Here is a 23,226-nt window from a genome sequence, read left to right on the forward strand (position 1 = left end):
AACCCTATGCCTCGTGAGTCGTCCTTTACACTTGCGTAGTCAGTATGGGATCTCATACCTCACGAGTTGCTTACGTAGTTGCCTGCTTGTGTGTTTCGATGATCGAGGTATGATCTCATACCTCGTGTGTAGCTCTAGCGTTCTACACTCGCGATGCAGCTTCACCCATCGAGTCTTGCCCCTCGATTTGCCATTGTATTAGTATGTGCACAGGTTTGCCCCTTGTCAGCTTGCACTCTCTGAGTGCAGCTTCGAGTATATAGTGTATATCGTTTCACTTGTCTTAAAGGACACGACGTACACACTTATGCACTTCGGTTCTTCAAAGATGATGGTCTTAGGTGCAACCCTATTTTCAAGGATGTATATCTTGTAAAGCAGTGATAGCGGCCGAATCTCCCAAATCGATGTATTTGGGATAGGTGTGTTACAACCTCAGTTCACCTATCCGATACGACTCAGATAACCTTGTTTAGGAGCCTGTGCACGAGTAGGTCGGGGATTCTGGCAAGATACTTGCGTCATCGCTAGATCGGTGTTGCATCACTTCTGATGCAAGACCTAGTTTCTAGGCTTTCTGGTCAAACCCAGATAGTAGCGCCTTCCTTCCTTCGTGAAGGTATTTTTGTTGGATTTCTCACGAGTAATCCATGTACCTCCTCTTGTAGTTGTATCCTTAGTCACGTACGAGATGTTTGAGCTACGAAGAGCAGGACGAGAGGTCTATGTCTACCTCGAACATGCAATGACATGTGTTTGAGATTACAAGAGTGATGTTTCTACCCTCGCTATGAGTTGACCCCTCTCATCGTGGTTGTACTTTTGAACATGTACGTTGCGTACTACGGTGAGTAGGATGAGAGGTGTATGGTTGCCTCGAACGCGCAATGGCGTGTATAATTCACATAAATGATAATCATGCGCCTTCACAGGCAAGATGCTCGATTGGGTTGAAAGACATGGGACGACGGTTAAGAAACCCTCCGTCGTGCTCATTCGGGACAGTTCATTAAGAGAGATGATGGATGATACAAAACTCCGATGGCCAGTCATTAATGTTAATCTCGGGCAAAGATCCGACTTTCCTAGTCATCGGAGGTTAGTGGTGATCTTTCAGGCCACTTCTGCAGAAGTTCGGATGCGCATCCATTGGGCATTTGTTTGCCTTTGGGGATTTACTTTCTTGGTCACTGGCCGTCCCCTTAGGAGCGAACTCAGTCAGTCATTCGGGGTATAATAAAATACATAGCATAATGAACCCCTGAATCGATTCCGACTGTTTCTACGTTTTGCCTTGTGCGTACCCACAACGGCGGTTAAGACAAGATATAACTTACACACATGATTATGAGATGTGCGTGTTGTGACGTGCATTGCTTGCTTGCTTGTTAGCTCGGTAGTTCGGTACACTACTCGTTGAGCTATGCACGCCTGTCGAGGCATTACTCTAAGTTGGTTAAACTGCTTGCGCAGTTCTCTGTTAGATAATGACTAGCTTCTCATACTAGTCAATTACTTATACTATTAATATTATGCTAGTTATTACCTTTTGTGATATAACTGCTATCATATGATTGCTTATCATGTGTAGCTTATGAATTGCTTATGATGCAATAGCTTGTGCCTTACGATTAATGTAGCTACTTGTCAATGGACTGAGTCATTCAATGATACTTGTATATGTATTACGAGTGTTGTTATGAATGCTTGTCTTACGCAATTGCTTTGCTTGACTGTTGGATAAAGTTAGTTACTCTTCACCTATAGTATCTGTTGGATTGTTATAATTGCTTGTTTAGCACTATGGTCCTTACTGCTCCTGTATGTAGCTGTTTGCTTTACTAGAGCTTTGCTTACTCCACAACACATTTGGTTAGATCTGCTAGTCTTGCTTTTCCTGCTTGATCTAGCGATTATCTTGTTTATTGCAGCTTTTGTTCTTTCTTGTCTTTTGCACCCCTACTAGTCTGTTGTGAGATTGACCTATTCCATGGGCAGGTGGTGAACATGTTATACAGCTTGCGATGGCACGATGACGTGATGCGTTGAAGGCAAGGCCCTTTCCTGACGTTGCGCTCCTAGGGATACTTTTGATAAATGTGGTATAAAGTTTCTTGAAAGCATCTCTTCTGATTAGAACTCTGGATTTCTAAAACTTTATTACCAAAACGTGGTTCTTCTTTTCATTTCAATAAAATATATACTTGAGTTGCAAATCGGTTTATAAGGGGCGTTTGCTTGTGTGTTGTAATGTGCCCAAGGTCTAGGGACTTGCTGTTTTGAACCTGATCTTCCGCTGAACTTCTGTTTTAAACTCTGATAAATGATTGATTTCAAAGCTTTCAACCTTTTTCATAAAAGGTTTCAAGTCCACGATTTTGGGGCGTTACAGTTTTTGGTATCAGAGCAACAGGGAAAGTAGTAAACCTTGATCATCCGGCATCTGCATCGCACTGTGAGTACTATTTCTCTTAAATTATTTTGCATTTATTTTAATTAAAGAATGTGTTTTTGCTTAGATATCGTTCAATGAACTGATCAAATCTATAGACGCATTAACCAGAGCAGTTGAGCAGCTCCAAGCGATGATCCAGAACTTAGTTCATAAGGTTGATAGGTTGGGTTGCAAGATCATCAACCTAGGGCGGAGTGTCAGCCCTCATGTTTTGTCCGGTCCGATATGCCTTCGGGACCCTGATGGTTGTAACTTTTGCAGAAATGTGGGTCATTCTGCTGAAGTATGCCACTTTAAATAACGTTGCGATAAAAAGTCTGTCGAAGATAGTGCTGACAACAAGCGTCGACCTGCTAAAAGACAAAAACTAAGTGAACAAAATGAGCCTCAACGACCGTTAAACCCAAAGTGTTTGAGATGCGATCGTGTTAATCATGGACAGTCATGTCCCCGAGACTCGGGTGACTGTTTTTATTGTGGCAAAATGAGCCACTTTATCCGTGATTGTCGTATAAAGAAGGTCGATGACCTCCAGCGAGTGGGCAGTACACTCCAACCTCCTCAGTAACAGTAACAAAAACGCATAGAAAACATCGAATAGACACTTTGATAGTCTTAGTTTAAGACCTTTTGTGTGTTTTGTTACGTATTTTTGTTAAGTAAAAGCTTATCGATGGAATTACGTATGACTTTGGTGTCCCTGTGATCTTAATGATTATGATGCTTATGTAGGTAAATGACACGTCACGCCTAAAACTGATTAGTTTTTGAGTAGTTGTCTCGTTACGCCTACAAATGATTAACTTTTAGGTGATTGACTTATATGCCTACAAATCATTAGTTTAGACCACTTAGATAAATGATGCCTCACGACTACAAACGATTAGTTTTTTTTTATGATGCATCACGCCTACGTAACTGTGTTGAAGGTTGCATTATGATTGGTTGTGTGATTATATCATCTTTGTATAACATGATTGACGAATATCATGAATATTGGACTAAAATATCTTGTAGATATGTGTCTGTGTTTCACGTTGAAGTAGTCGAATGCGATGTGCTTTGATGTAATAATTGTGAATGCATATGATGGTGCAATGATTTAAATTTTCTTGTTTGCACATATAACTCAAGGATGCGGTTTCGAGATCCTTGTCCTCTCTACTTTTTCGTACTTTATTTTCCTGCTGCCCCGCGCTTTGCGCCATGGCATTTACTTGTATATGTCTGCCTTTTTACTCCAGGACATTCTGGTCCTCTTTTACGTTCCCGCACTTTGCTTTTTGCATTTACTTTTATTGCCCCGCGCTTTATGCGCCCTGACCTTGCTGCTTGCTTTACTCTTCGTACTTTACGTTCCTGTGCTGCTATGCTGACTGTGCACTTTTGTATGTGTTTGTCTTTACCTTGTTGACGCACTTTGTGCATATGCTTTGCTCGTGCATGTATTCTTATCTCTCTCGTATGCTTCTTTACTTGCTTACACTTATCGTCTAATCGAGGTACAACCCTATGCCTCGTGAGTCGTCCTTTACACTTGCGTAGTCAGTATGGGATCTCATACCTCACGAGTTGCTTACGTAGTTGCCTGCTTGTGTGTTTCGATGATCGAGGTATGATCTCATACCTCGTGTGTAGCTCTAGCGTTCTACACTCGCGATGCAGCTTCACCCATCGAGTCTTGCCCCTCGATTTGCCATTGTATTAGTATGTGCACAGGTTTGCCCCTTGTCAGCTTGCACTCTCTGAGTGCAGCTTCGAGTATATAGTGTATATCGTTTCACTTGTCTTAAAGGACACGACGTACACACTTATGCACTTCGGTTCTTCAAAGATGATGGTCTTAGGTGCAACCCTATTTTCAAGGATGTATATCTTGTAAAGCAGTGATAGCGGCCGAATCTCCCAAATCGATGTATTTGGGATAGGTGTGTTACAACCTCAGTTCACCTATCCGATACGACTCAGATAACCTTGTTTAGGAGCCTGTGCACGAGTAGGTCGGGGATTCTGGCAAGATACTTGCGTCATCGCTAGATCGGTGTTGCATCACTTCTGATGCAAGACCTAGTTTCTAGGCTTTCTGGTCAAACCCAGATAGTAGCGCCTTCCTTCCTTCGTGAAGGTATTTTTGTTGGATTTCTCACGAGTAATCCATGTACCTCCTCTTGTAGTTGTATCCTTAGTCACGTACGAGATGTTTGAGCTACGAAGAGCAGGACGAGAGGTCTATGTCTACCTCGAACATGCAATGACATGTGTTTGAGATTACAAGAGTGATGTTTCTACCCTCGCTATGAGTTGACCCCTCTCATCGTGGTTGTACTTTTGAACATGTACGTTGCGTACTACGGTGAGTAGGATGAGAGGTGTATGGTTGCCTCGAACGCGCAATGGCGTGTATAATTCACATAAATGATAATCATGCGCCTTCACAGGCAAGATGCTCGATTGGGTTGAAAGACATGGGACGACGGTTAAGAAACCCTCCGTCGTGCTCATTCGGGACAGTTCATTAAGAGAGATGATGGATGATACAAAACTCCGATGGCCAGTCATTAATGTTAATCTCGGGCAAAGATCCGACTTTCCTAGTCATCGGAGGTTAGTGGTGATCTTTCAGGCCACTTCTGCAGAAGTTCGGATGCGCATCCATTGGGCATTTGTTTGCCTTTGGGGATTTACTTTCTTGGTCACTGGCCGTCCCCTTAGGAGCGAACTCAGTCAGTCATTCGGGGTATAATAAAATACATAGCATAATGAACCCCTGAATCGATTCCGACTGTTTCTACGTTTTGCCTTGTGCGTACCCACAACGGCGGTTAAGACAAGATATAACTTACACACATGATTATGAGATGTGCGTGTTGTGACGTGCATTGCTTGCTTGCTTGTTAGCTCGGTAGTTCGGTACACTACTCGTTGAGCTATGCACGCCTGTCGAGGCATTACTCTAAGTTGGTTAAACTGCTTGCGCAGTTCTCTGTTAGATAATGACTAGCTTCTCATACTAGTCAATTACTTATACTATTAATATTATGCTAGTTATTACCTTTTGTGATATAACTGCTATCATATGATTGCTTATCATGTGTAGCTTATGAATTGCTTATGATGCAATAGCTTGTGCCTTACGATTAATGTAGCTACTTGTCAATGGACTGAGTCATTCAATGATACTTGTATATGTATTACGAGTGTTGTTATGAATGCTTGTCTTACGCAATTGCTTTGCTTGACTGTTGGATAAAGTTAGTTACTCTTCACCTATAGTATCTGTTGGATTGTTATAATTGCTTGTTTAGCACTATGGTCCTTACTGCTCCTGTATGTAGCTGTTTGCTTTACTAGAGCTTTGCTTACTCCACAACACATTTGGTTAGATCTGCTAGTCTTGCTTTTCCTGCTTGATCTAGCGATTATCTTGTTTATTGCAGCTTTTGTTCTTTCTTGTCTTTTGCACCCCTACTAGTCTGTTGTGAGATTGACCTATTCCATGGGCAGGTGGTGAACATGTTATACAGCTTGCGATGGCACGATGACGTGATGCGTTGAAGGCAAGGCCCTTTCCTGACGTTGCGCTCCTAGGGATACTTTTGATAAATGTGGTATAAAGTTTCTTGAAAGCATCTCTTCTGATTAGAACTCTGGATTTCTAAAACTTTATTACCAAAACGTGGTTCTTCTTTTCATTTCAATAAAATATATACTTGAGTTGCAAATCGGTTTATAAGGGGCGTTTGCTTGTGTGTTGTAATGTGCCCAAGGTCTAGGGACTTGCTGTTTTGAACCTGATCTTCCGCTGAACTTCTGTTTTAAACTCTGATAAATGATTGATTTCAAAGCTTTCAACCTTTTTCATAAAAGGTTTCAAGTCCACGATTTTGGGGCGTTACAGTTTTTGGTATCAGAGCAACAGGGAAAGTAGTAAACCTTGATCATCCGGCATCTGCATCGCACTGTGAGTACTATTTCTCTTAAATTATTTTGCATTTATTTTAATTAAAGAATGTGTTTTTGCTTAGATATCGTTCAATGAACTGATCAAATCTATAGACGCATTAACCAGAGCAGTTGAGCAGCTCCAAGCGATGATCCAGAACTTAGTTCATAAGGTTGATAGGTTGGGTTGCAAGATCATCAACCTAGGGCGGAGTGTCAGCCCTCATGTTTTGTCCGGTCCGATATGCCTTCGGGACCCTGATGGTTGTAACTTTTGCAGAAATGTGGGTCATTCTGCTGAAGTATGCCACTTTAAATAACGTTGCGATAAAAAGTCTGTCGAAGATAGTGCTGACAACAAGCGTCGACCTGCTAAAAGACAAAAACTAAGTGAACAAAATGAGCCTCAACGACCGTTAAACCCAAAGTGTTTGAGATGCGATCGTGTTAATCATGGACAGTCATGTCCCCGAGACTCGGGTGACTGTTTTTATTGTGGCAAAATGAGCCACTTTATCCGTGATTGTCGTATAAAGAAGGTCGATGACCTCCAGCGAGTGGGCAGTACACTCCAACCTCCTCAGTAACAGTAACAAAAACGCATAGAAAACATCGAATAGACACTTTGATAGTCTTAGTTTAAGACCTTTTGTGTGTTTTGTTACGTATTTTTGTTAAGTAAAAGCTTATCGATGGAATTACGTATGACTTTGGTGTCCCTGTGATCTTAATGATTATGATGCTTATGTAGGTAAATGACACGTCACGCCTAAAACTGATTAGTTTTTGAGTAGTTGTCTCGTTACGCCTACAAATGATTAACTTTTAGGTGATTGACTTATATGCCTACAAATCATTAGTTTAGACCACTTAGATAAATGATGCCTCACGACTACAAACGATTAGTTTTTTTTTATGATGCATCACGCCTACGTAACTGTGTTGAAGGTTGCATTATGATTGGTTGTGTGATTATATCATCTTTGTATAACATGATTGACGAATATCATGAATATTGGACTAAAATATCTTGTAGATATGTGTCTGTGTTTCACGTTGAAGTAGTCGAATGCGATGTGCTTTGATGTAATAATTGTGAATGCATATGATGGTGCAATGATTTAAATTTTCTTGTTTGCACATATAACTCAAGGATGCGGTTTCGAGATCCTTGTCCTCTCTACTTTTTCGTACTTTATTTTCCTGCTGCCCCGCGCTTTGCGCCATGGCATTTACTTGTATATGTCTGCCTTTTTACTCCAGGACATTCTGGTCCTCTTTTACGTTCCCGCACTTTGCTTTTTGCATTTACTTTTATTGCCCCGCGCTTTATGCGCCCTGACCTTGCTGCTTGCTTTACTCTTCGTACTTTACGTTCCTGTGCTGCTATGCTGACTGTGCACTTTTGTATGTGTTTGTCTTTACCTTGTTGACGCACTTTGTGCATATGCTTTGCTCGTGCATGTATTCTTATCTCTCTCGTATGCTTCTTTACTTGCTTACACTTATCGTCTAATCGAGGTACAACCCTATGCCTCGTGAGTCGTCCTTTACACTTGCGTAGTCAGTATGGGATCTCATACCTCACGAGTTGCTTACGTAGTTGCCTGCTTGTGTGTTTCGATGATCGAGGTATGATCTCATACCTCGTGTGTAGCTCTAGCGTTCTACACTCGCGATGCAGCTTCACCCATCGAGTCTTGCCCCTCGATTTGCCATTGTATTAGTATGTGCACAGGTTTGCCCCTTGTCAGCTTGCACTCTCTGAGTGCAGCTTCGAGTATATAGTGTATATCGTTTCACTTGTCTTAAAGGACACGACGTACACACTTATGCACTTCGGTTCTTCAAAGATGATGGTCTTAGGTGCAACCCTATTTTCAAGGATGTATATCTTGTAAAGCAGTGATAGCGGCCGAATCTCCCAAATCGATGTATTTGGGATAGGTGTGTTACAACCTCAGTTCACCTATCCGATACGACTCAGATAACCTTGTTTAGGAGCCTGTGCACGAGTAGGTCGGGGATTCTGGCAAGATACTTGCGTCATCGCTAGATCGGTGTTGCATCACTTCTGATGCAAGACCTAGTTTCTAGGCTTTCTGGTCAAACCCAGATAGTAGCGCCTTCCTTCCTTCGTGAAGGTATTTTTGTTGGATTTCTCACGAGTAATCCATGTACCTCCTCTTGTAGTTGTATCCTTAGTCACGTACGAGATGTTTGAGCTACGAAGAGCAGGACGAGAGGTCTATGTCTACCTCGAACATGCAATGACATGTGTTTGAGATTACAAGAGTGATGTTTCTACCCTCGCTATGAGTTGACCCCTCTCATCGTGGTTGTACTTTTGAACATGTACGTTGCGTACTACGGTGAGTAGGATGAGAGGTGTATGGTTGCCTCGAACGCGCAATGGCGTGTATAATTCACATAAATGATAATCATGCGCCTTCACAGGCAAGATGCTCGATTGGGTTGAAAGACATGGGACGACGGTTAAGAAACCCTCCGTCGTGCTCATTCGGGACAGTTCATTAAGAGAGATGATGGATGATACAAAACTCCGATGGCCAGTCATTAATGTTAATCTCGGGCAAAGATCCGACTTTCCTAGTCATCGGAGGTTAGTGGTGATCTTTCAGGCCACTTCTGCAGAAGTTCGGATGCGCATCCATTGGGCATTTGTTTGCCTTTGGGGATTTACTTTCTTGGTCACTGGCCGTCCCCTTAGGAGCGAACTCAGTCAGTCATTCGGGGTATAATAAAATACATAGCATAATGAACCCCTGAATCGATTCCGACTGTTTCTACGTTTTGCCTTGTGCGTACCCACAACGGCGGTTAAGACAAGATATAACTTACACACATGATTATGAGATGTGCGTGTTGTGACGTGCATTGCTTGCTTGCTTGTTAGCTCGGTAGTTCGGTACACTACTCGTTGAGCTATGCACGCCTGTCGAGGCATTACTCTAAGTTGGTTAAACTGCTTGCGCAGTTCTCTGTTAGATAATGACTAGCTTCTCATACTAGTCAATTACTTATACTATTAATATTATGCTAGTTATTACCTTTTGTGATATAACTGCTATCATATGATTGCTTATCATGTGTAGCTTATGAATTGCTTATGATGCAATAGCTTGTGCCTTACGATTAATGTAGCTACTTGTCAATGGACTGAGTCATTCAATGATACTTGTATATGTATTACGAGTGTTGTTATGAATGCTTGTCTTACGCAATTGCTTTGCTTGACTGTTGGATAAAGTTAGTTACTCTTCACCTATAGTATCTGTTGGATTGTTATAATTGCTTGTTTAGCACTATGGTCCTTACTGCTCCTGTATGTAGCTGTTTGCTTTACTAGAGCTTTGCTTACTCCACAACACATTTGGTTAGATCTGCTAGTCTTGCTTTTCCTGCTTGATCTAGCGATTATCTTGTTTATTGCAGCTTTTGTTCTTTCTTGTCTTTTGCACCCCTACTAGTCTGTTGTGAGATTGACCTATTCCATGGGCAGGTGGTGAACATGTTATACAGCTTGCGATGGCACGATGACGTGATGCGTTGAAGGCAAGGCCCTTTCCTGACGTTGCGCTCCTAGGGATACTTTTGATAAATGTGGTATAAAGTTTCTTGAAAGCATCTCTTCTGATTAGAACTCTGGATTTCTAAAACTTTATTACCAAAACGTGGTTCTTCTTTTCATTTCAATAAAATATATACTTGAGTTGCAAATCGGTTTATAAGGGGCGTTTGCTTGTGTGTTGTAATGTGCCCAAGGTCTAGGGACTTGCTGTTTTGAACCTGATCTTCCGCTGAACTTCTGTTTTAAACTCTGATAAATGATTGATTTCAAAGCTTTCAACCTTTTTCATAAAAGGTTTCAAGTCCACGATTTTGGGGCGTTACAGAACTATTATCATTCATAGTATTTTTTTGAATGGTGTGAAATTTCAATGTTATAAAGCGTAAAATGATAAGTGTGTGCAGGTCACAGACAAATTTTATCATTATTTGGTAAATCACTGATAACGACAATGATGATCATGATTATGATGGTGATGGGAAACATTATTGTCTTTATTATGTTATTGCTTGTAGTTTTTCTGCCTATTTAATATAAAATATGTTTTAATGAATTTCATAAGGATTTTTTGCATCTCTATAGGACAAACATTTGAATTTGAATCATGATAGATAGAAGTGGAGAAGGATCACTATAAGTCATGAATTCTTGAAAGCTTTTCAAATAGGAGAGAGGGATGTGGCTGTGGTATAATTCTTGGTAGGAAGTGACACATGCAGAGAGACGCTTTATGTATATCCTGGACAAACACAATAGTTTGGATCTCATGTGGAACAATGCACAGTTCTTCCAAGCTTCTGGGTAGATCACCTCACCTTAGCTATGAGCATGATGAGAGAACATACAATAAAAAGGAACAATTGTCTTGGCTCCTAGGAATTCCTTCCTTTTGAATGCTAGGTCAAATGTGGAGTTTTTCCCAATCGAGTAGTCTAATGAGACACGCAAAAGACAAACTCAGAGGTGTCTATATTTACTTTTCATCATCTAGCGTCTATTGGTAAAGTTGCCGAGTTCAAACTCACATTATTATTAATATTGATAATGACAACACTGGTGATTTTTGGAAAAATTCATGTTATAGCTTACATAAGCAAAGAAAAACATGTTTCCTAATGCTTTTGATGTCTTTAATGATGTACAAAATTTTGACGGAGAAATTGGTGCTGACCATTGAAGAGAGGGAGTGTAATACCCTACCCTATTTCCCTTAGTTATATGCCTTAAATTTACTCCAAATATAGCGATTTATATAAAAGTCAAACCTAGGTCTTTATCTGCCCTTAGTTATATGCCTTAAATTTACTTCAAATATAGCAATTTATATAAAAGTCAAACCTAGGTCTTTATCTGTCCAGGTGTTGTGAAATGTGCCCATAACAGGAAAATATTTTTAATAGTTAAATTATGAAAGATTTTCTCTCGTACTTTAGACACAAAGTAATAATATGTAAAGATAGATTTTTTAAAAATATAAGACCAAAAAAATACTTAAGATTTCAAGAGGCGCAATTTTGAACCCAATCGCAAAATTCCAAAATTTGTACTAAAACCCTGATGTTTATTTTTTATTCCTTGGGAATTTGAATTTTTAAATATTTTTAAAGGATTCAAGTAAGGGGTATAGGCTTACATGTAAAAAAGAATGAAGGCCAGGGGTGAAATGGTCATTTCAACCCTGCCAACTGACCTACCTATGCCGTTGCTGCCCTTACCTCCTCTATAAAAACTCCTAGGGGGTCAGAGGAAGGGAGAAGGCAGAGCAGCCGAAGGAGCGAGAGGGTGATAGGGCCACCTACGACGCTGGCAACTATCACTATCAGACGAGTGATTAATTTCAGTTTTAGTAATTAGATTTTCTTAAATTTAGTTTTGTAAGTAATTATAGTTTTGATATTAGGATTAGGCTTGCCTTAAGTTAATTATTTGAATAATTAGTTTTAGTTTTCATAATTAAAGTTAGTCAAGTGAGGAATTAGTCACATATTTCTGTAATTAGATTTGGACTTTCTGAATTAGTGTCTTAATAATGAGATTATAGTTTTGATAAATTAGTTATTGTAAGCAATTGAATTAGGTGATTTATAGCTTTTGTTTGAAATGTTCAAAAGTTCAATTTTCCTCTTAATTATATAATTTCATAGTCAATCTCATAATCCAAATATTTGATTACTACTTTTGTGTTTTCTAAAAGTTATTGATTTTTCAAACATCACAAGGTTTTATTGTTATTAAATATGGTTTTACAACCTCTTTTAAGTTGAACTAGTTTTCTAAAATTGTTTTAAAAAGCCATTAGATTTCAGTTAAACTGGGTTTTTAAAATTGATTTTAAATGCCATCAGATTTCAGTTAAACTGGTTTTCTTAAATTGTTTTGGAAAAACCATTAGATTTCCTAAATTACTTTAAAAGTGATTAGCTATATCTTTATGAATTTACTTATTGTTTTAAGTGTTATTTTGGTTTTGTTTTATCGTCTTTGAGTTGATTTGAAACCGTATTATTTAGAAAATCGGATTTGGCATTGAGAATCAAATGAAAGTTCCATTTCAAATGTTTTATTCTGAAAGCATATTGTTTTTATTGATTTTAAGTGTTTGGATTTAAATACCAGTTCACACAACTGTAAGTCAACCATTGGCTGGATGGTATATCGACTCTCGACAATCGTATCGGGGTTTATGGGCCCTTTTTGAAAAGGGTAATCAACCCATTTGGCTTGTCATTGGCATTATTGGCTTAGTTGACTTAGTCCTAGGAAAGTCATGAGGCCCTTTGACGTAGCCAATGGAAAATGTGGAATCTCCCATCGGTGCCCAATTGGATATCCAATGGGTGGTAGAACTCGCCACCGCTAGTGTTATCGGCCCATTTGAAATACAGAGGGATTTTATTAGCCCTACTAAAATTGAGATTTATCAGCCCTCCGGACCTTCAATGGGATTGTGAATCACATTTTTTTACATGTTTTCTAAAAGTTTAATGAAATGAGAAATGTCTGCTTTTGAAGAGAAAGTTTTATGAGTTTGCAAAGTGGTTTATAAAGTCATTTTAAAAAATTGGTTTTGTTATTCAGATAAAGCTTGGAAAGGGATTTCAAATATATTATGTTGCCTTTTGAAAAAGTCCTTTTCAAATGTCTTTTTTGTAAAACCCTCAGAAATCTAATTATTAAACTGTAATTAGTTGCTTACTGAGCATGTAGCTCATCAAATGCTATTATTATTTTTTAGAGTGGGAATTTTTGATAAAAGTAGCAGGAATTTAAAGAGACGCTCATGGGATATTTCGATAATGAAGTTAAGCATCTAAATCTCAGTGGAGTTATTAGTTTGATCTGTTAGAGGACATGATAATCATATCATAGTTGCATTTTGTCTTGTATTGGAGACTTTAATGAAAGCTCAGTTATTAGATAGAGTTCGAATACTCTGTAAATGTCCATGTTATTGCTTTTGTAAATCTTTGTTGGGTTATTTAAGACCCTAATACAGAAATGAACAGCCTAAAGTCTCACCCTAAGATGGGACCAATTGCGGGCTGGTTTTGGGGCGTGACAGGGAGGGAGAAAAGTAGAATCTTCTGATTCACCTAGAACTGGTACTAAATAATATAATGTTTCTCATTATATAGCTGCAAATTTTACATCATACTGGAATAGACGCTGAGAATCATTATCTCTAGTCATCATAGGAAGTCTTATTTCCTATGATGTTGAATCAATAGCGGGTAGATATCTGCAAACTAGGATGGTATGTAAAATAGCCACTTTATAAGCAGTTAGGATACTTATGTTCTAGTTTAGATGCATGTGTCTATCACATATAATCAAATATTTCTTGTTAAGAAAGGGTATAAAAGTTTAGAATTTCTGAGTTTTGTCAATTATTGCTTTGCTCGTTAATGTTTGTTTCTCTGTTTCTATGTATATAAATATATGGATGTGTGCTTTCCACATTGAGGGTTAAATCACAAATGTGATAGCAGGACCAGTAGAGCCAGAACATCTTTAGATGAGGGAATCTGGCCAGGGATATTATTTGGCTACATTGAAAATGCTAACTCTGTTTTTTGTTTTAGGAAGCTATCAAGTGTATGCGTCACTCGAAGCGGACTATTTTCACAACAGATGATGTTGATAGTGCTCTAAGTTTAAGAAATGTGGAGGTACATACCATATTTTTCAACTACAACTTTGATGAATTAATTTTTCCCTTGACTTTTATTTCTAATATATACTCTTTTAATTCAGAAGTTAATTGTTCAGTAAATGGAAACACAGTTTTAGTTTTCACACATATAAGTAGATTTGCATTCTTACTCCATTATTTATGTTTTTCTGTTTTCTTTTTTATCTTATTTGGCATTATCTTAGTTGGTACTCAGTGGATTAGTTTTTGGCATTCAGCTGCATTATTAAACTTCTGTAAGATTTGTTATGAGAACAATTTGCTATTATTTGGGGTGTAAAAGTGCAACCCAAGGGCTAAGGTTTGCATGATTTGCATGGTCAGAGCTCTTCAAAAATTTGCCAAGCAGTATTAGAAAACTTCCTTTGGATCAATTTAGAAAAAAATATTAGAATTCAGAAAAATCATATCTCCCCCTAATTGCTGTCACATTCTCTTTAAGGAACCTGATAAAACCAGAGAATCATGCCTTAATGTTCATCTCATCTGGGAAAATAATCAACTTTTGAATAATTGGTGATGGAAGTTTAACTTTCATCTCATCCAAGAAAATAATCAACTTTTGGATAGTTGGTGATTAACCTCGTGATGGATGCCATGTTTGTTCTAAGCAAGACACATTCCCTGATCTCAGTTAATATGAGCATCTTTTGATAATTAGAGGTTAATTTCAAAATAAGGGCTCTTACTCATTTCCACTTCATGGAAGATCTGAATTGTAGAGTTTCTTTTTTCTTTTTTCCCTATCTATATCAAATTAAAATGATTCTTCCTTTACCATTTACAGTGAAACAGTGGTGCATATGCTATCATTTCAGATTCTGTTGTGGGGTTTTGGTGTAGATCGAAGGTGAATTACAATGATACTTGAACTTCTCTGGAAATTTTCTTTTGATTTACCTTCCAGTTTTCGCTTGCTAAAATTAGGACTTGACAAGGGGAGTTTTTAGAGGAGAACTATTTCTATGACTCGTTCCAACCACAATCATGTGGTTTAACAGATGTTCCACTGTCCTAATGTGATTGCAAGTTTGTCTATTAGAATTTTTTTCTTGAAACATGGGAATGTACAACAGCAAACTAGAATTTGGGCAATCAGAAAATGGCACAGAATGGGATCTCTTGGGTTGTTCATGTAGACTCCAGTTGGTATTTCTCTTCTCACCACTAGCTTCTTTTATAACCTTCCTAACCCCATTATTGTAATTGCGTGGGGCTACATGTCTGCCTATCCTCGTGATTTTTTTTTACAATAATAAATCTCCCTTTTTTCATTCAAACTCTAAAATTTGTCTAATTGAATACAGATGTATCCAATGCAGTTGTCATAGCATGTGATGTTGATCCAGCTGTTATTTAACTGAAGCCAGCTAATTTCATTAACATCCTTCATGACTCAATATATTTGGTTTGTGGTTGAACATGCTTTTGTCTGTTGTCTATGTTTCACTACTTGATTTTCTCACTCATAAAATTCTTTATCATTGCATGGATTTATCTTTGGATAAAGATAGTTTGATCAGTGAAAAGCTAAGTATCATCTACTATCATTTAGTTAGATGAACTTTTTCTATCTATTTTATTTATAGTGAGTTGCAACACCCTTTAATAACCTCTGTAATGCCATTACACCAAACAAACTTACACTAACATGTCCACTTGATATTGCTTGAATCATGCTATATGAATTATTTTCTCAAAAAAAAAAAAGAATCATGCTATATGAATTTTGTGGTGTGTTCATGTTGTGTTGCAACTCAAATTAAAGTGAATTGAAGCATCATGTCTGGCAGCTCAACTACACTAATTTCTTTATCAACTCTTTAATATTCTGTATCATGTATATTCTAATTATATGAATTACATGATCTCGTCCTTATTTATCTTCCCATTATTCATGATTGATACCTTTTTGTTTTCTTCACACATTTAATTTCTTTTTGGTAGCCAATTTATGGCTTTGCTTCGGGAGATCCATTGCGGTTTAAAAAGGTTGTGGGTCACAAGGATTTATTTTACATTGATGACAAAGATGTGGAATTCAAAGATGTGAGGAAAGCTTGGTATTTTTTCATTAACTATGTTTCTCAATTACACTGTGACTTTCTTGATTCTAACTCCACTTTTGTTTTTGTTATCCAGGTAATTGAAGCACCACTACCAAGAGCACCACTTGATACTGCAGTTACTGTTCATTGGTTGGCTATTGAAGGAGTGCAACCTGCAATTCCTGAAAATGCTCCTGTAGATGGTCTCTTTCAATAACCTAAATGCCTTTTTTTATTGTATTATGTCTCTTTTTTTTTTCTGGGAACTTGCTGTTGTCTAATGTTGTTGATTTCTCATTCTGCCATTCTATCCAAAGCAAGGCCCTTTTTTAAAGCATTTCTTAAATGCAGGGAAAGGTTGAAGTAGCCAGATTGTCCCAGACCCGCATTAGTAATCTCTCTGAGATGAATAACATGCTTCATGATCCTTTAGATAAAATAAAGTCCTTGAAGTCCCTCTATTAATGTTGGCTGTCAATATTAGTTTTGCCCTGGTTGCTGACTTAGATATGTTTCACGCTGCTATTTCTGATTGTGAAGGTATGTAGATGCCTTTATATTTGGAGCGAAAACCTTCTTCAAATTTTCATCAAAAATTAAGAAGACATGATAGGCTAGGCAGAAACACCTGAAGAATAGTTTGGCAGAACACAAAGTTGAATTATATCAGCCACCAGTGTATGCACGACTGATTGAAGACAGCTTTTATTGATGAGTACCTCTTTCAGCATAAAAAGATTGAACAACCAGCACATGAGCATATTGATGCATTCTACAAGGATGGTCGGGTCATATTCTCCAAATGGATGAACAAAAAATAGCAGAGTACTGAACCAAGCATGATGGAACCAAGACGAGACAAAAGATCGGTAAAAGCAATGACTGAATGGGGTTCGTGGGTGTGGCACTATATTGCAAGGAGACTAAGGGATCCAAATGTGGGTGGCTACATCTGGACATAAAAAGTTAAATCTAAAGCTAATGGAAGTTTTGAGAGGTATAGTGTCAAGCTAGTGGCTAAAGATTTCATACAGGGACGTGGGTTGGACTAGAAAAAACAGTCTAGTTGTGAAGGAAAAAATTAGGATCTGCGTTGAGGCATGACAATTGACTATACATCTAGGGGTAAATCACTGTCTTGGTGCAGGCTGCGAGACCCATACCAAAATAAGGCAAAATAAAATACTAGATATGACCCAAAACCATATAATTGGGGTTAAGGTCGGACGGTGAGATGGAGGATAAGCTTTAGTGTCGAGAGGGGAACAACCCGGATCACAATCTTAGGCTTCTAAATGAGTACTCAATTATAAAGGAGGTGAGGGTGCAAAGACAACCAGAAGGTTTGCCTAGAAGCAGCCACCCTTGAAAGAGTGTGCAACAGCTCACTAATCGAGTGCTCTTGCACCAAGAGGCTAAACAATCTGCTGAAGTTGTGAGGAAAACAAATGGGGTTCTTTGCAAGGTTCGTCCATGGAGTGTGAGTCAAGGTCTAAGATCAAGCTAAGAGGCATAATTGACGATCTGAAAAAGGTATCTATTCCTATACTACCCCTTCTTGGTTCCGTGGGACGGAGGAGGCTAAGTTAGCCAAAAGATGGTTATTTGTTCAAAGATGCAAGGTAACCTTAATTTTTTCAGGGAAAGAAAGGGTAGAGGAAATGCCTCGAGCTAATGTCTGAGTATGAGACACTATAGCGCAGAAGTCACCCACGCTGTAAGAAAAGCTTGAATGACCTTCCACGAAAGGATACTTATACCTGAAATTGACACAAGATGGGCAGGTAGAGAATACCTAGGGGCGTGAGACAACTCTCTCTGAGGAACTCAGTTCGTAACTTCAGGAGAAGGGCTGCCTCCTGGCAAAGGGGGTTGCAGTGACCAGGCTCGAGAAATTGTTTACCAAAAACACAGGTTGGAGTAAAGTTGTAAGACTATATATGGGGGTAGACGCCTGCCCAGTTCTGAAAGGTCAAGGAAGTTAGTTTCCTGATGACAAGGAGGCTGGCGACTAAATCCCAGTGAACAGTGGCCGTAACTAAAACATATATATATATATATATATATATATATATATAAAACTTTTCCTCTCCATCTTGCCTTTGATTCCCTCTATCTGGTCTCTAGGACGGTTTAGTCAGAACCTAGCCCTTTTGGTAGTTTGGGTCGTATAACATGTCAAGAGTACTAGTTACCTTCTTTTTCTCACCTTATCCTCGGGTCTACCCCCTTTATCTAGGCCTTTTCGTCATTCCCCTTCATATGCTTCTGTCTTCTTGTGTGGAGGAGCTTGTTGAGCCTCCTATCTGTATACCACTTGGTGCATCTTTGCCTCCCATCAAGTTGGTGCCTAAAAACTTGAAGAAACAATGTATGCCTAAGAAGATGGAAGTAGTGATTCTCATTGAGAACTCTTTACTTGAATTGCTTAATCACTACTCATATGAACATGAGAATTTCATAGCCTGCTAAAGATATGTTTTAGAAGCCATTCTCTTATGGGTGTGGGTTTTATTGTATCGACTATCAAGTATGTTATTCGGGTGTTTGCTCGTGCCCTGTGTTCACTGTATTCACCAAGTTTTTAGTATCTTCCTAACTGAATTTTTATTTCTTTTGATGTGCATGTCTATATCTATGTCACACAGACTCGGCTAGGGAGGCGACGCACCCGCGTCGACACACCTCGACACGGGTGCGACTTCGGACAGACTCGGTCAACAGGTGTCAGACTCTCGGTCAACGCACTTGGGCTGAGTCCGTCCACTTTATAGACTCAGTCAACTTTGACCGAGTCTATAAAGGTCCATTTTCAAACTCATTTTGGATTCGGGTCGGGTTCAGATTCGGACTCGACCCAAATCCAAAATGTTACCTGCGTCGGGGCCGAACCCTAAAGAGGGGTTTACGATAGGGGGAGGGGTCTTACCCTGTCGATCTTTGCCTCCCCCCAAGCCATTCGGTCTTCATCCCTGCAGTCACGCCGACGACCTAGACCCTGGCGATCGTAGCCGCAGGCGACGCCAGCCACCCTCTTCCCTAGCCACAGGTCTCAGGTATGACTCCTCCCTCTTCCGTTCTTCCTACTCTTCGTCTGGCAGGGGCTCCCCCTTCCTCCTTGTTTTCCGGTAGGGGGCTGCCCCCTGCTTCGTTCTTATTTTTCGACAGGGAGAGGAGCCCCCTGCCTCATTCTTTTTTTTTCTGGCAGGGGGCCGAGGCCCCTACCATACTTTATTTTCCGACAGGGGGCTCCCCTGCCTCAGATGTATTTTCCGGCGGGGGGTTGCCCCCTGCCTCGTTCTCATTTTTCGGCAAGGGGCGGAGCCCCCTGCCTCATTCTTTTTTTCCGGCAGAGGGCGGAGGCCCTTGCCATACTTTATTTTCCTGCAGGGGGCTCTGCCCCTACCATACAATTATTATTAATTTATTGTTATATATATATTTTAAAAAATTATATATATAGCCGAGTCCCCATGTCCATATTTTATTAAATTGCGCCGCACTCGTGTTGCACCCGCACCCATGTGACATAGGTCTATATATATATATGGGTTATCTAACATTAAACTAGTTATACAACAACAACAAAACAACAACAACTACACCTTCATCCCAAAACAATTGGGGTCAGCGATATGAACCAAAAAAGAAATTCATTTTGGGTCTTCCACATGAATCCTTTTCCTCCAATCATTTCTATCCAATGCCATGTCCTCGGTGAGGTTCAAAGCATTCATATCCTTACCTATCATCTCCATCCAAGTCTTCCTAGGACTACCCGACCTCTTTTAACTAATATATTTTCCCATTTCTCCAACCTTCTAACTGGAGCATCATTAGGCCTTCGCCGAATATGTCCAAACCACCATAAACGATTCTCTCGCATCTTATTTTCAATGGGTGCAACACCTACCTTCTTACGTATCTCCTCGTTCCGAATCTTATCTTTTAATGTATTTCCACACATCCATCTAAGCATCCGCATCTTAGTTACACTCATTTTTTGAATATGATGTCTCTTGGCAGCCCAACATTCCGTACCATATAGTAAAGCGGGTCTAATAGTCGTCCTATATAACATTAAACTAGTTATATTTAACATTAATTGCATTCAAAATGAGCAAAGCATCCTTAAAAATAATGGCATTTTTAAAAGTACATGGTTATTTTTTGAGGTAAAATGAGTCTTTTTTGGGAGGGAAGCAAAAAGTCAATCACATTATTTTGGTAGGGCCTGTATGAAATATGGTAGGGCATTGATTAATTTGATTGTCTTTACCTTACTTGGTCGTCAGTGATAACCCTAGCTTGTTCATTCCTTGGGTCGTCACAAAATTCTTCGTAAGTCCCGTATCAAAGCATCACATTTTCATGTAACGCCTCAAAATTTCAACTTGTAATTTTGAAAACATTTAGAGAAAAACCTTTCAAAGTTTAGGATTTTGATCTTTCAAATAGTAAGCGAAAGCAATTTTCTTTTAGAGAGGAAAACAAGTTGACAATTATGAGCATGTTAGCTTACAAATCAATCTTATTCATAAAGAATATCAAGAACGCCAACAAAAAGAGGGTGATCTCGAGCCATGTTGCATCGCGCCATCGGCTGTCTCTAAAGTCCTACATGCCACCTGCTCATGAAATGGGTCAATTTAATAACAAACTAGTAGGTGCACAAATAGACAATGTAGAATAAATAAAGTAGGACATTAATAAGATAAATAATTTATTTCATTAAAGACAGTGATAGCATGTATAATTGAATTTCGAGAAATTACTTCTATTCTAGCATGAGCAACATGAGCAAAGAACTAAACTGAAGGGAATGCACAACACAAGGTTTTAGCATCATTATAAGCAGTTAGCTAGCCTGAGTAGCTAATTATTACAAGAACGCCGTTAGTAGTTTAACTAACAAGTGTAATGCCACAACAAGCATAAACAATTCAACTAGCAATGAGAACAAATTAATTTTATGTTTCAATATTAGTTGGCCTTGCGGGTACACATAAAGCACGAATTGTAGAAACAACTGAGACTAGTTCGGGGGTCTATTATGCCATGTGTTTTCAATACCCCGAATAGCTAGAAACAACTGAGACGGTCAGTGACCTAGAAATTTTTTTCCAAAGGCCACTTGTTCCACTTATTCCAAAGGATGCATCTAACTTCTGCAAAAGTGTTGAGTTAACTTTTGTAGCCCATTTCCCTAACTCCGATGATTGGGGAATCCGAGTCTTTTGCCCGTAACTGCCATTAAAGGACCTGTCCATCGGAGTTTTGTACCTTCCCGTCCTTTCTTTTGATGGGAGTCAGCGGTTCGAATGGGTACGCCAGGTGTTAGTTAACTGAAGACCCATTCTGCATACTTTGGTCTTTTAACCAATTCGAGCATCTTGCCTGTGAAGGCGAATCATCACCATTTATGTGATCTCAACATTGTGTTATTTGCACGTTTCGAGGTTGCCACAACCCCATCATCCAATCATCATAACACAAACCAGACGTACCTGTTCAAAGGTACGATCGTACCTATCCAAAGTTACGACTACGATGAAAGGATAACATTTAATATGTTGCAATTTATTTGGTTAAATCTTGACATGCATAACTCTTTGAGCATTTGGCTTGTGGAGGCGAACATCATTATCTTTATTTATTTCAACAGAGTGCTTATTGCACAGCTCGAGGTGCCCAACGACCTCTCATACTACTCATTGTAGTGAACATACTGGACCTGTAAAAAAGGTATGACGATGACAGTAGATCATGGGTTTCACGAAGGATAACCCCAACATTGTGTTTCGTATGACATAAAATCAATAATATAACTTGGCATGCACAATCACTACGAAATATGAAAATCTCAAGCAAGTCTTGGGATCGTCGTGGATTCAATCTTTCCTTCCAAGTAACCGACTCGAGGTACAATTAATTGCATCTAGCAACTCACAGAGGGAACACAAGCTAGAACTAATACTAGCAATTCTAGACATATGCAGTACGCCGACAACAAGAAGTAAAGAAGATTATCGGCAGAAAACTAACTGCAAAATTAATACTATGCATGCATGATATGGTGACTAAAGGAAACATGTAATTTCAGATAAATAAAGACAAGTAAAGAACATGCCATCACAAGTCATATTCATCTATATGTATGCATGCATGAAAATATTAGTTCTTATCTCAAGATTTAACTACTTTATTTAATTCATCAAAAGTCCTCATGCAACTTTTCCCTACCTCGAGAGGTTGCGTCGCTGTGAGCACCTACGAGTGTAGGTGATGTAAGACACGGGCTGTGAGGCTCAAGCGAGATTCGTCGTGCGAGCTGTAAACAAATAAAGTGATTATTAAAATACAGGAAGTATTGATCGAGTCGGGGTTGACCCCATACAATGGAAATAAGGGGCGACATGTGTGGGCTCGGCAACCCGAAGGCCGGCTGGCTCCAACCCAAAATACAACATACCTTAGGGTTTTGAACTTGCAACGTCCCAACACACGATGGCGTGCACTAACAACTCCTACCAACAAGCGAAGACCCATTTGGTCCTACCGAAAAGGGAAATCAAGCAGGGGCATCGCCGCTGCCTGCCGATCAGAAAAGGGAGGCGGTAGGGGCGTGCCCTTGCCTACCGAAAATAGAGGGGCGGTAGGCAGCGAACCCCTGCCTGCCTAGAACAGAGAGGCGGCAGGGGCGTCCCCTGCATGCCTAGAATTGAGAGGCGGCAGGGGGCGAGCCCCTACCTATCAGAACTCCACGAGGCGGCAGGGGGCGAGCCTCTGCCTGCCAGCAACAGAAAGGGAGAGAGAGATGAAAGGCACGTCAGGGGGCCGTCGACCTCCTGTCGGCCTTCCAGGGAACACAGAGAGAGAGAGGGGAGGTACGACAAGGGGCCGCCGACCTCCTGTCGTCCTCCCGACGACCGCAGAGGCACAACAGGGGGTCACTGGCCTCCTGCAGTCCTCCCGGCGGTTGCAGAGAGGGAGGGGA

At 39.7% G+C, this 23,226-nt stretch overlaps 1 protein-coding gene across 1 annotated transcript in view; it reads left to right on the top strand.

The window, feature by feature from the left end:
- The window catches only part of LOC149813023 (transcription initiation factor TFIID subunit 6-like), a 124,046-nt gene that overhangs the window by 42,845 nt on the left and 57,975 nt on the right, over positions 1–23,226 (top strand). Inside the window, exons 2-4 of the mRNA XM_089991927.1 lie at positions 14,072–14,158; positions 16,129–16,230; positions 16,324–16,432. Coding sequence (XP_089848053.1) covers positions 14,072–14,158; positions 16,129–16,230; positions 16,324–16,432 — 298 coding nt within the window. The remainder of the gene's footprint in view (positions 1–14,071; positions 14,159–16,128; positions 16,231–16,323; positions 16,433–23,226) is intronic.

Source organism: Nuphar pumila, chromosome 16, assembly GCF_984573655.1.
Source record: "Nuphar pumila chromosome 16, dmNupPumi1.hap1.1, whole genome shotgun sequence".
NCBI classification, from domain to species: domain Eukaryota; kingdom Viridiplantae; phylum Streptophyta; class Magnoliopsida; order Nymphaeales; family Nymphaeaceae; genus Nuphar; species Nuphar pumila.